Source organism: Metopolophium dirhodum, chromosome 2 (genome assembly GCF_019925205.1).
Source record: "Metopolophium dirhodum isolate CAU chromosome 2, ASM1992520v1, whole genome shotgun sequence".
In the NCBI taxonomy this organism is placed as follows: Eukaryota; Metazoa; Arthropoda; class Insecta; order Hemiptera; family Aphididae; genus Metopolophium; species Metopolophium dirhodum.
This window is the reverse complement of record NC_083561.1, coordinates 26,083,287-26,098,125: the sequence shown is the minus strand read 5'-3', so window position 1 is coordinate 26,098,125 and position 14,839 is coordinate 26,083,287. Positions and strand designations below refer to the sequence as shown.

Genomic DNA, 14,839 nt, shown 5'->3' with positions numbered 1-14,839 from the left:
ATTAATACCTTTTAACGGGTAGAAAATACCATTGATTATAAATGCTAGTATTTATAATCAATGGTAAGTACTACCTATTGGCTATTATTGAATTAAAAGCAAACCAACAAATAACTAAAAGAAATAGCGTAAAAACCAAAAAATAATAGGATGAATTCACGTTCACCCTTATAGGTCGCCTAAGAAAGTGGGTTTTTTATACCACGTTTTCTGATATCTAAAAATATGAATAACTAATTTTTTAATTATTTTCTGATGTATTAAATCATATGAATTAAATTAAATTTAAAACGTTTGTATGTTGCATTCTAATTTCCAATATAAGAGTGCTAAGACTAACTATAGGTATACCTATCATTAACTCAAGCCGAATGACTGGAACTCTGAGATTATCTAATGAGATACCTAAGTAAGTTATAATGCCTAATTAATTAAAATACATAAATTATATTTTATAATATTTAATGAATGGTAGGTACTTATTATTATTTGACATCACATATTTTCGGTTTATAGTGCTATTTTGCTTATTTAGAATTTTAAGTGCTATTTTTATATAATATTATATTATACAAGAATGGAATCGAACACATCTGATTGGATTTATGTTCATCGAACATATTATTTACAATTATTAAAAATGGAATAATTGAAAAGGTATAGAACAGCCGCCTGTTCGAAAATAATGGAAAAGATGAACCTACAACTAATTATAGTTCCCGAGCAGTGAGAACTTATACTTGTCTTATACATCTTATGCTTACAAAAAAATATATACAAGTTGTAAAATTTAAAGTAAACCTAAAAAGTATTTAAAAAAATATATTTTATGTATTTTTAATAAAAATATTTTGCATGTTTTCTAATACATGGTTCTATGTATAGGTATAGCACATATTCTGACGTTATAAAGTGCATATTACTGTAGCCCTAATGATAACTTTTTAGTGCTATAACTTCCGAGCCCTGCTAATTATTCACTAATATTGAAATTTGTAGGTACCTGTAGTCTGTACTTGGTTTGTGTTAATATTTAATAGTAGCTCAAATATATCTACTACTACAGTCTATAGTTTCAATGGTCAAAGTTTATTATTATAATATAATTTCAGATTGGCAAGAATAATTATCAATGTATACTCTTATTATGTATAAATGTAAATAGTAGATAGGTACCTAGTCACTGATTATTATTATTCTAATTGCATCAAATACATTATATTTATACATAACTAGCTGAACCTGTGCACTCCGTTTCCCGTAAAATATAGCAACTCATAAAGAAATTATGATTGTTCAACTCCTTTTGGGTGTAACTTGCTGCAGTAAGTGCAACTCAGCCACCCTGGTAGGCAATCAGACTGATCGCGGACAAACTAGCTGTAACTATTTCACCTTGGTAGGCAATGTTCATTTATTTGATTTGATGCAAGCTTGTACCTGATCTTCCCGAATAACCAATAATAAATAAATACTAATTTCTACTTTAGACTGTAAAATATGGCAACTATTAATAAATAAAAACGTCCCTGTTTGAGCACCTCTTTAAAATGCGAATTTCGGCAAATCCTTTCTTATTGCACGGTGAAAGTATTAGAGGAACCACGCTCCGGTTCGAACCTCAGTCTCGGGCGGCACTTCTGTTCGGGCAGTCACGGTGTCTGGAGAGAGAGGCCGCCATCCCCCACCCGGGCTCAACCTAACCAACCTAACCAGAATCCATTAAAAAAAATCGTAGTTACCATTTGAAAAAATAAAGTTGATTTTGCTATTGGTACTCCTGCGTGTTAAAAAAAATTAAAACTGTTATAAAAAAATTGCCTGTTAAAAATAAAGAATCTCGTCTTTTTTTGTTTTAACGAAATTCTATGTCATCGATCCATAATCGTTAACAAACCCCGCCCGTACAATGACATAAGATACACCCTGTATATAAAGATAAGGATTATAATCGTGCAATTTATATAATTACATTACAATTTCAATTTTTAAAATAAATGTCGGTTTTGTTGGCAGGTATGTACATGTTAAAATATAATAGGTCGATATAAACTTAATTGATTCATATATGTCATATACAGTCACTATAGCTACCCCCTCCCCCCCCCATGACACTTGGCAAATATATATTATGTACTAACATATAATTATAATTATCATATTTCTTAATTTTAGATCAGGCAATTTGCATTTTTTTTTAAGCCTCTCCTCCACAATTCAAAATTCCTGAGCACCCCTCTGATTTTTATAATTCATAACGTTGTAAAAAATAAATTATAAATAGTTACATTCATATATCATATAGATACTAGATATTTTATTAATTCATTATTCACTACACTTCTATAGTTTTATGGGTTCACACTTTACAGCATTACTGCAAGTCTGCAATACAAAGACGTAAGTTACATTATCTTGGTTAGTTAATTTAAATATTGTTATTTTCCCTCAAAACATCGCCAACGACCACACCACGTTGAATACACCAGTTCTCGTCCGATCACTGAAGTTAAGCAACGTCGGGCGTAGTTAGTACTTGGATGGGTGACCGCTTGGGAACACTACGTGCCGTTGGCTTTTATTTACTTTTTTAATTTCTAACTTTGTGAATATAAAAATATTTTTTTGCCCCCTTGACTTTCGAGAATTGTTATAGGACTCTTTCTCGCCATACATTTAAATAATAAAATAATTATATCACATCGCAAACCTAATAATACCCACCCTTTCTTATATATGAGTTTAACATATTTTATTTTATTCTCAAAGCCGATCATCATAGTTCATCAAATTCTGATTTACTTTGTTTAGCCACCCCCTCCCCCCCTCCCCATTGAATAATCAAATCTAAGAAAAAAAGCCCCTTACCAACAAACTCTAAATATTCAATGATTATGCTCTAATTATTGATATTTATTATTATTTATTCTAACATTTAAAATAAGTTATCTAGACGATCAAGATCGTTGACTCCTAAAATTGCACACTTGTAATAAAATACAGGACAAACCACATACTTTTGGTAGGTTAAAACCACACAATTTTTAAAATTGTTGTACCCCCCTAACTAAGCACTGGATCCGCCACTGACTAAAATTTAATTTAATTAAAAATCAAAAATATTACTATTATGTATTTACTAACTTGTTTTTGTTTTTCAATTGGACGGACAATATTTTACACTCCCTAATGGGACTACGTTTTAAGTTTTAACCACTATATAGGTACACAAGACCAACTAATAACGAGTGGTGACTAAAGATGTGACTATAAAGACTTAAGACTTAAAACGTGTTAACATGATTATTGCATAGTATCTTTTTATCTTCTTATCTTATGCGTTTTCAGCACTGAAAATAGTATGTTGTTTTAACCCACTATATAGTCTATAAGTCTAGTTATACAATGACCGATAAAGTGTGCAGTTTAGGGGTCAAAATCAAAAATGTGTGGTTTTCGAATGCAATCGTCTAGTCTGTCCCTATTTTGTAGTCATTAACTAATTGTTTAACTGTATCCTTTTTGCATTTTCTGGACGATTCGGTCGATATATATAACCTAGTCTCAAGAACATAAACTTAATTTATAATATATGGGTAGGTCCAACAACATCGTGTATTTGGATGAAGCTAACCAACTAACCTTAACTGGATAGGCTATTAGGTCATTAGAATTTGGTATAAAATAATATATCGACAGGCGACAGACACTTGGGTTGAAAGAACAAAGGAGGTGCCGCAGTCGTGTTGCAATATTTGGTTTCAAATTGTAAAATTTGAAATATTTAACACTACCTACGTAATTTAATTTAATTTTAATTTTAAATGTATAATATTATGTAGTCGTAATAATATAACGACTTAAGAATGTTATGATACATCGATACGACAGTACGACACTGATAAAATATTCGGACAACGGACGACTCAGCAGTGATAACTAATGGTTAGGTTCAAGCAGTGCCGTAGCCAAGGGGTGGGCACTGGGGGAACGTGCTGCCCCCCCCCCCGAAATTTTTATTTGGCTTGTTTTATATTATATGTTTGATAAAAATTAAAAATTAAGGCTGTTGAAAGCGAACCATTTTAAAGGGATCGGATTTAGGAAATATCGTAGATCCATCGTTAATGCTGTGTGACTGTGTGTGTGAGTTCCCCGAACTCTTTATGTACCTAATTAAAGATAAACGACGGCTAAGATTCTTAGACCTCAGTAACGTACATACGCGCAGTCACGTCACTTTATTTTGTGATAAAAAATGTTCAACTCCCATGTGCCGCACAAAACTCACAAAAAGCGGAAGAAAAATTCACCCAGTACCAAAAGCCCTATTTTAATTTTGAAAACATATTTGAATTCCATAATCTCTTTTCTAGGTTATGACGTAGGAAATGGATTTGTTTTGTAGTATAATTGTTTAATCAGTATAGACGTATAGTACCAAATAAATTTTTTTTTTTCAAAATTCACTTTTACTTAAGTATTATTAAAAAAAAATTTGCTTCCTACAATACACAAACAAAAAGTGGAGATATTCTTATATTTTTCCGAAATTAAAATTGTACTTCTGGAAGTATATTTTGTTCCGCTTATTGGTCTAAATGCACAAAAAGCGACCAGCTTTCAAAAGCCCTAATATATAGTCTAGTATTTTTGTTAGTAAATTTTAATAATACCTATTCGAACAAAAAATGGAATGTTTTGTTTACAACACATTTTGATATAATGATAATATTATATTAATATGCTTATATTAATGAATACATTAACCTATGGCTTACAATAATATTAATACATTGTTATATTAAATGTAGGTACTATAGTAGTTGTTAACACAAATATATAGCCATAAAAAGAGTAGATACACTTTATGAACAAATAAGGGGTCATAATTAGTTTAGAAAAAAATCAAGTGCCCTTCCCCCCAAAAAACATTGTGTTCAAGTATTCAAATGTTGCTTAACTTCATTACGTGATCTAGGATCCAAAGACCAAAAGTACAGATTGACATTAATTATCTAGTATTATTATTTATTATTAGTCATGAGTTTTATTATGATGCCTTGATTTGTGGTCTCGACGGCAGTTACACAGTTGCAACGCTATATATCTAAGAAAATGATTACGGGAGCTGAAAGTTGAAACACTACATACAATATACTTAGTATAAATAATATACTGTTGTAGTAATAAACTATATTATACTTCCTACTATAAATTATATGCAATATTGTAATATTATAATAATGAATAATAAATAAATAATTATGTATTTATGTGCATGTCCAGCGACGGATCTAAGTATAGGACTATAAGAGTATTTTATATGGGTTGCAGACTGCAGGATGCTTTAATATATACGATTATTATTTCACACTTTTATTAAACACAAGTACACAACAATGGTAGTATATAATACAATTTCTTACCGAAAAAATTAAAGGTCTATACGATTCAAGTGGGTTAAGGATGCTCTAGCTCCAAAGCACTCGCTTGTCCTCCTGATCCCCATGTGTAGGCGGTATGCGTCTGCCGTCTAATGCCTATGATTACCTACACTCAATAATTATTTCAAGTAGCCCGAGTAGGTATATTTTATAGGTATTTATACATATCTGTGATTACCTATAGCAGAAATATTGTGAATTTGAAAGTTGGAAGTGTTAACAATAATATTAAAATAATTTAATACCTATTAGCTATTATTCATAAGGCGTTATAGACGTAATCGTGTCTTGTTCGATTGAAATTATGGCATCGACCAGACTGCCAGAGGCTCACTGTGAAGACGAGAGTTTAGAGAGGATAATAATGAAAATCTAGAATATTCTAGTCTTTAGTCTTCACGAAGTTCATAAACGTCGTAGTCACAGCAAGCGGTTCGAACTTCCGAAGCCGCGGACCACGGTTAATAGATACTATATTTACCTAACCGTGGTTCAAAGCGTTCGAGCTGATAGCGACTAGTGAGTCGTTGAGCGTGATAAGAGAATTCGTTCGTCGAAAATAAAATAAAAATATTATTTTACTGTTGTCTGTTATTAATTATTATCTCAAACCGTGGCAGCACGGACGCACAGTCGCATGGATTTACGTGCGGATTTTGGACTGAAATTAATCTCCGCTTTACAATAATACTTATTTTATAACCATAATATGTAATAATTATATGATTTGGATTTATTTCTGATTTATTACGACTTAGTTACTTGTGCGCGTGCGCGTGGGTGTGTTTATGTTTGTAAAGTATGCATTTATGCTCGCCATGTAACTACTATTATATAGTTAGTTGTCTTTAACAAACACTGTTCATTGTTCTGCACGATGACGATGATGTTGACGTCCCGGGGTTAACGTCTGGTTTTGTTTGATCATTTGATGTGCAGACAAAACTGAATAGATAAAATTCATCGTCTTGGTCCATTCATCCCGCTGTGTCAGTGGTGAGATGCCATCGTATGAAGTCCTACCCCACAGATTGTCTGTGTAAAAGACCACCCCCATTATCAACCATTTACAGTAACTATAATATTGGATATTATGTATAATTATTATGATTAACAACAGTTTTTCTATAGATGGTGATAAACGTTTCCGTTACTAATCTCACAAACGATGCAGCTTCCACTGCACCAGCGCCGGTCAAATCTGTGGCAGTTCCACATCCGCCTATCCAGTTCAATCCACTCACTGTTGTGATCATCGTTATTGTTGCTTGTTTGATGCTCGTTGCTGTAAGTGCACAATAATACTCTCTTTCCCCAGGCTTATTTGTTTCAAATTCATGACTAGTGCTTTTAGGTAATAATTGTAATTAGAAGAAAGAGAAGACTCGACAGGCTGCGGCATTCATTGATACCTTTCTATTCGTTTGATGCTAACGAAGAGGAAGACTGGGATTCAGATCTGTTACAACACGAAGGTGGAACTCAGACCATTCGTGTAAGTGGTTTTAAATATTAATACTTTTCATTTTTAATAGAATTAAATACAACCTAAACGTATTGTTCCATTGAAAATATTATCACAAACATATACCTAGGTCATTTTTTATGAATAGTATTAAATAAGCTGCAACAACTATGTTTTATGGTCTTAAGTATATAATTTAAATGTTTGAACAACCATAAGTTTTATAAATTATTAATAGCCGTATACAATAATTGTTACTGATTATTTGTTCTGTGTGGATTTAATGTCAAACATTTTATAAATTTATTAAATACAAAATGACATACTTCTTTACTGTGTTAAGGATTGTATGTATATAATATTATTTACTCCTTATTAGCTGCTGCTGTTATATAATTAGTGATGCTACATTTTCACAAACAATACTGATAATTTACTATTCATTAAAACCCGTAGCATTTAGAATTATGTACATTTTCTATAATCTATATTTTGTAGCAGAAATATATTAGAACTTAATCACTTCCAGTTTTCAAACAAAACTACTATATGTAAAATGTAAATGTAAATTAACTCTTTTTGTACTGAACACAAATCATTCAGAGCTCAGAGGTTTCTTGATTACAAGTTACTACATACATTACTTACCTACTAATATTGTATACATTTAATCGTTATACTGTTGTGTATAATGCTTTATTGGATATCTTTTAGCAGCATGGTCAAACATTTAGACACGAGGGCAGTTTCCACAGCTGGCATGAGAGATTTAGTCCGATTCAAAGGTTTTTTTAAACTTTTTTTCCAAAAGAATAAAATAATAACAATTGCTTGATGTTGTACTGTATCGAATAACAAAATAATTGATTTTGTTTTCATGTATACACATTTTAGTCATCTATTCTCAGTAGAATCACCTATAGTCTCTAGATGATAATATTATAGTAGACTATATTGTATTTCTTCATTAGAAGTACCACTGTTATGCCTGACTTTATAGTAAGTGGTAATGTAGTATAGTTCAATAAAATGTTGCTACAATGTTCATGTCTTTATGTATTTGTTATTTCATAAAAGTTTTTCTATTTGATTACAATAAACACTAATTGATTTAATTTAATATAATTTTATTTTATATAATTCTAGTTAATTATATTCAATTTAAACTATAAATTAAATTTTTTTCCTATTTGGTTGACTAGACCATAATAATTAACTCTTTAATATCTATTTATACATAAAATATAATAGTGTACAATAAGATATATATAAACATACAATTTTATTTAAATTGTATCTAACAATAGCTTTTATGTAATAATTTAGATGTAGTTAAAAGTTTTGCAATTTATTGTAATCCAGTGAAACAGTTGTTTGCTTGTAGTTTTGAATTGAGTTTTTTTTCGCATCCAGTATCGTCTTTGGTTCAACTTGATTGTGAAAATATTATTATTGATGCCATTTCTTATTGTATATTAATATTTTGATGATAATAATTTTCAGAGCTATGGATCGGTCGAACTGAACATCATGGCTACAGAGACAAGAAGCAAAAAGGGATCCTTCTTATGATGAAAAAATATCTGTTGCTTCTACCATCTGTGTCGTACAATTTAAATATTAGTTATTTGTAAATTGTATATTGTCTGGTCATGGTACAAGTATAAGTTTGCACATTTCCATCCATCACAATCCTATTTTCAAATATATTGACAATCACCATGTCACTCTAAAAATACATCCTTATGTCATTTAAATTGGGATGATCTGTTCAAACTATGATCAGACAATGCCAATGTGTGAGTTTATTTGTGTTTATAGAATTTGTAACTTTTAATGTGGTATTGTTGTTGTTGTTGTTGTTGTTGTTATTGTTGTTGGAATTTTTTTTTAATCTACTTAACTGTATATAATTATATAAGCAATAAGTATACACACATACACACACCAACCACAAGCTTGATGCTCAATATATTTATAAATGTTTAAGAATATTTATAATTTTATAGCTTTTGGTAGCACCTGCTCACCGTGCTCTCACAATTTATTTTTATTTTTCATTAGCATATTATAGTTTTGATAATATTTAAGTGTTATGCCTAGGTACTTATAACATTGTATACTTGTATTGTTGATTTGAAAACTGGTCAGTTTTCAGATAGTAATGATTGACTTGAACATTTAATTGCAGATAAAAAATACATTACTTGTACCAAATATTTTTTACCATGTCCCCAACATTGTCAACCGTGTTTGTTAATGAGTCAATGGCTGCAAAATGTATTATTTTTTAATAAAATGTATACTTTTAATTTAATAAGTCAAAGGTACAATAATTCCAAAACGAACAATTCATGTCTGATTAAAAATTGTTGTTAGTTAAATAAATATAAAATAGACTGAATTAGTTTATTAGTCACTTGTCCTAGGGAGTCGAATCTGCTAAATGTTTTTATAAAAATATGTATTGTGTTGATTAAAATTCACCGTTATTTGCTTATGCCTGTTTACTTTCATTTGTATTTAAGATTGTTGTATTTGTCATTGTCTCAACTGGTGCTTCTAAGAGCCTGCTGGTAAACATGATTATGTTCAATGACACTGAACATATTTTGTCTCAGTTATAGACCCACCTTCAAACATAGTAAAATAATGTAAGAGATTTCTTTGTATGACTAACATTTTTTAAAAAACAAGTTGGTTGTATGTGGGCATGCACTATGCAGTAAATTAAGAAGAAAAAACAGATCAATATAAGTATTGTAGTTATTAGTGGTGTAACCACAGAATATGACAATAATTATTTTCTAAGTGTTCCCAGAGGGCTCCCTTTGATTTATCGACGTCTAAGTAAAGAATAGGTAGTGTATATAATATACAACTGTAAAAATATTTAATATTATTTTAGTCTAAGGAGAACCGAGGTATGATTTTTCAAAGTTCCAGCCGGCCGGACAGTAGTGTAAATGTGTAATATACATTATACAAGGTGGCTCGCAATCATAAAATAATTATATTTTTCTAAGTGTTCCAACTCTGAACTCACAGCAAATATTAGTTACGTTAATGTAGACAGCCAATTTATTTATTTAAAAAAATTTATGTTGCCAAATATTATGAATTATATAACAATAGTGTTTTGTAGTAATGAAAGTATTAATTTAACAATGTGTATTTATTTATTTTTATTAGGGGGATTTTTCATACGTTTTGGACCAATAAGTGGTGGTAAATTACACATACTTCGGAATATCAGATTTTAATTATTTATACATCTATGAACTCTTTGACAAAATATCTAGACTTTTTAGGAAGTCGATTATGAATTTTCATTTTAAAGAACCTTAAAATAGGAATTTTTTTACAAAAGTCCCATGAAACAATTGCATTACATTTGTATGTTTTTTTTGGGGCACATCTGATCAAAATAGTGATTTCTAAAAAGCATAGATAGTCTAGAAGCTTATACATCCAACCATTTTTTCGAAATTGAACTTCAGGAAGTATGTTTAATTTACTACCGTTTTAGTTGTTTTTATTGATATTATGCAAACAAGAATATATTTTATTTTTCGCGAAGTATATTGACATGTGCGTGCGTGTGCGAAAGTTAGGTACATCTGGCGGCGTTTTAGAGCGATTCTTGGAAACGCACCTTAATGTTCATTTAATACTCACACAGACATAATATATATTATAAATGTTATGTCATGTGAATTGCCTAATTATTACTCCTTAAAACATGATACGCTAGACTGCTGGAGCCCCCTTGAAAACTTCATTCAACTTATTTTTAACTTCGGTAACTTTTCTGGTGGCAAAATTAATGGCCAGTCAGTAATTTTTAAAAGCATGGAAAACGAAACAAAAAAAAGGTGGGTAAATGGATGTCGCTCTGCTGTACAGTAGGTTACAAGTGGGTCACCGTAATGGATGGTGTTAAATTTGAATTCAATGATATATCAATTATATCATTGTATAAGAAAAACGATTCTGAGCGAAAACAGTCAGTCAGCCTATGGTATTAGTAATATATTTGATGATATTATTGTGAATAAAGTTATTAATAAAGTTATAAATTTTATATATAACCTATTTACGTGTAAACTTGTTTTAAATGTTCAATCCTTAGCTATAAAATTTGAACATTTTATACATTTTTAACTACAAAATAATTATTAAATTTTATATTTGATACATTTTGTCAAAATTTTAACTTTAAATCCTTACAAAAAAAAATTATGCTTATGTATTTTTAATATTTTTCAACTACTATTGTAAAAATATATCAGGAGCCTGGCATTAAATTTTCACGCTTTTTTTAGCCAACAAATAAAATGTTATTGATATTTATCGAAAAAAAAAACTAAACAAATTGAAAACTGACAATGTCCGTAAACAGCTCAAAAAGAGTCAAAATATTTTCTAAATGTTATGGTGCAGTATGGAAAATTAAAATATAAACATTCAGTAAAATTTTCATGTATCAACAGTTATTCGTTTTTGAATAACAATAAAATAACAAAACCGCTGCATGAGAAATCGAGTAAATATCCAATATTGTGAAAATATGAACTTCAAACGCTCGTAAAATTTTAATTTTACTTTCTTATAGACAATATTTAATTATTATAATCGTGTATAATTCTATGTTCAATAATATTATATGATTATTGTTATTAACTTTTAATTCAATACCACTTTACCCTAGAACGGTGAGAATGGGTTAAAGTATAATAAAATAGGTACAAATTAAAATCATAGATGAAATTACGATTCAGGCAAGTCAGGACATCAGAAATGGAAAGGGAAATGGCAAAGTCCTGACAAAATGACTGGATAACATACTAACTTAATACAATTTAGATTAAAAACTTATTTCGTAATTAGAATGGTTTTTCATATTTATAATTTGACCTGTTCTAATAACATTTCACAGTTTTTCAAACGGAAATGGTTTTAATATTATTTTATTGACATTTCAAAACAAATTTGACTGTAATAAAAATTGAACATTTGTTTTATATATTTTATATGTTATTAAAATCGTATTACAAATTAATTATGACTAAAAAAATTGACTATTTGTTTTTAAATCATGCATATATATATTATACTATATATATGCATATATTTTTGGGTTATTTTTTCACGGGGTTTTTTTTTGGGGGGGGGACTAAATTTCCAGAGTTATTTATTAGGCAAATCATAGCATAAGTCTAATATAACTTAATATAATATGTAGTTCATACTTCATTTATTAATTCATACAGCCCATACCTATACCTACATTTAAAAAAAATCGTCCTAGTGTCCTAGTGTACAAAGTATATAATTATACTAACTATTAACTTTATGTGTAAGACATAAGTCAATTTATTTCGAGATAATTTGTAGCTTATCCACAAAATACCATGTTATTTTTGTTCAATTTATGACATATTGGCATTTTACCGAAAGGAATTCCCTTAAAAAGTTAAAACCTTTTTTCATTCTTGGCCCTTGGGTTAAGATGGAACTGTTTTATAAACTTCTTTCAGTCTCACATATTATCTATCTCCAGAGTTAGGATTTGTCTTATTTTTCAGTGTATTTACTAGTCTTCTGTAATATTTTAACAGTGGAAATGATAAATTCTAATAAAAATAAATAATAAATTATGTTTTGAGGGTTATATACGTAACCACTAACCCTATATCATCCTATATAAAAATGTTTTATATATTTATTTATTTGATCTGTCTTGTTTTCCGTGGCTTTTTTTTTTTTTTTTTTGGCTACCCACTATAGTAACTAGCATGACAAAATATTAAATAGATCTATTTCGTCATGGTAACTAGTAAGTTTTTTAAAATTATTTATAATAAAGTTTTTTATAGAATAGAGATTGTCTTATCAATAATAAGATCTGATTCATGGTTAGGTGTCTATTATCCGTGGGCCGGTGCCATACCCCATAGACTATAATAATTATAGAGTAATACCACAGTCCACATCAGTATAAAGAATAATATTACTCTTTATACTGTGGCCATATCACGACAAAATATAATGTATAAATTAATATATTTTGTCATGGGCCATATAGAGCCGTGAGTAATACTATTACAATATTCAAAAACATTTAACAACTGACTATGAGCTAACCATAGATGAGAATATTGTCAACTTTTGCCGCAATGGTTTTTGCAGATTTGGTTCAAAGACTGATATTTTCGACAAAAGTTGTATGTAAAGTTATTGTTCTATGGTTGTGTTTATCTTAAGGTACCAACTTCAATACTTCATTATAATTTATTACTTAACATCACAGATAAAATGAACTTTGTCTTCGCGTCCGTGTTCAACATTCATGCTTGTGAGGACTTTTTACCAATTAGTACATAGGTGATAGGTACCTGGGTAATAATACAATATTATTTCGTTTTTTTCAATATTTTACTAATACACTGTTCTGTTTACACAGAAATAAAGCAAGATGAGAAATCTTATTCCACTCGAAAAATACTAGGAACACTATAAAACGGTTAATCATTCGGAAAATTTCACTGATCCAAAAACTAGTGCTGAGACACAAACTATAGAAACTCGTTGGAGACATGTCCAAAATAAAAACACGCGGAGTGACTAACATAATATTAGTATCCCAACTTCCAGAAGAGTGGTGGCGCTCGTTACAAAAACCAACCGAAGACTTGTTCAAATCATTCCTCGGACTGGTCAGAAATTCGTATACATAACTACACAGTACCACATGAAAAACTGTGACAAAGTGGAAATACTGCATTTATCATACTAAACCATCATTAAATGACCGTAGATAAAATATTTACGGTAGGATACCAATATAGCATACTAAACCATCAGACGTGCGGTAGATAGCATATTGGACGAGTACTTTGTTTTCCCATGTTTATTTGTGATACTGCCGATACTGGCGATTTTTATTTTATAAAAATTGTTAAGAGATTTTGAACATTTTGTACAGTGTATACATAATTACATATAAACCAGAAATCTATTACTATTATCGGAAATAATATTAAAAGTTTTTGTTTTATGTTTGTGTTAAGCACGATAATCTAGACAATAGATATCAATTTCGTTTTAGTAGTTTGGGCTTACTTAGTATAGAAAAAGACATAAATATTGATGTGGAATCGCCGGAATCGGTCTTAAATGATTTTGCAAAAACTTACAGAAGAATTAATTTAATTTTGTAAATATTAATTAAAATAAAATTGTGTACATTTAGTATTTTATATGATTGTGATTTTTAAATTTTAATTAAGCTTATCTTGCAACATTATAGCTGTTAGTGAATATAACTAAAAATAATAATTCAATGATTAATTTGGATCATTTAAAGGTATGGGGACGAAGCCTCAACTTATAATTTTTAGTTAAAAAACAGTAGAACTGAAGCCCCCTTTCCCATTGAAATTCCTTATTTGCTCCTATGAGGGTGGGCCGAGAAGATTATAGGGGGGCTACAATAAAACGCAGTTTTTCAGATTTTGATGTATGGTAGAAAAGTGATCAACAGAATAGCCTTTAGTTTTTTACCTTTACCAAAACATTGAATCTATCAATCACACTAGTGATTTATACATTTTGTGAGTTGGCTGTGTTTTCCACATGACCACATGTTCAATAATTTAAATTTCATGCGATTACTTACCTTGTTTTGTACATTATGTACTTCTTTAAGACTTAAACCTTTTTAATTAAAACTTCAGTTTCAGCTACACTTCAAATCTTTAAGGTAAATAATATAATTTTCATGTTACAAGCAAAAATAAATAATACTAAATTAACCCAAATCATGTACGCACTACGTAATAAGATCTCAAAATCTTGGTCATTTATCAAGTATGCAGTTTACTTAGGAGAAAGTTTAGTGAACTTTTTCTATTTTAACACAATG

At 29.7% G+C, this 14,839-nt stretch overlaps 1 protein-coding gene and 1 non-coding gene across 4 annotated transcripts; both read left to right on the top strand.

Moving 5' to 3' along the window:
- Window positions 1-2,458: 2,458 nt before the first annotated feature.
- On the top strand, window positions 2,459-2,577 carry LOC132940000 (5S ribosomal RNA). The gene has a single exon (XR_009664052.1). It is a non-coding gene; the product is annotated as a 5S ribosomal RNA (ribosomal RNA).
- Window positions 2,578-5,992: 3,415 nt separating this feature from the next.
- Window positions 5,993-9,412, top strand: LOC132939558 (uncharacterized protein C3orf18-like). Of its 3 annotated transcripts, none has more exons than XM_061006797.1 (5): window positions 5,993-6,519; window positions 6,579-6,734; window positions 6,802-6,942; window positions 7,627-7,697; window positions 8,416-9,412. In XM_061006797.1, the coding sequence occupies exons 2-5, from the start codon at window positions 6,579-6,581 to the stop codon at window positions 8,435-8,437; spliced, it is 390 nt and encodes a 129-aa protein (XP_060862780.1). In that variant the 5' UTR covers window positions 5,993-6,519; the 3' UTR covers window positions 8,438-9,412. The 3 variants fall into 3 exon arrangements, with proteins under 3 accessions (XP_060862780.1, XP_060862781.1, XP_060862782.1); XM_061006798.1 differs by having other exon boundaries at window positions 5,995-6,519; window positions 7,630-7,697; XM_061006799.1 differs by lacking the exon at window positions 7,627-7,697 and having other exon boundaries at window positions 6,000-6,519.
- Window positions 9,413-14,839: the final 5,427 nt, after the last annotated feature.

Coding starts and splice junctions, on each gene's coding strand:
- LOC132939558 (XM_061006797.1), top strand. CDS start 6,579: ATGGTGATAAACGTTTCCGTTACTAATCTCACAAACGATGCAGCTTCC. Junction 6,735..6,801: donor CTTGTTTGATGCTCGTTGCT/GTAAGTGCACAA, acceptor TAGTGCTTTTAG/GTAATAATTGTAATTAGAAG. Junction 6,943..7,626: donor GTGGAACTCAGACCATTCGT/GTAAGTGGTTTT, acceptor GATATCTTTTAG/CAGCATGGTCAAACATTTAG.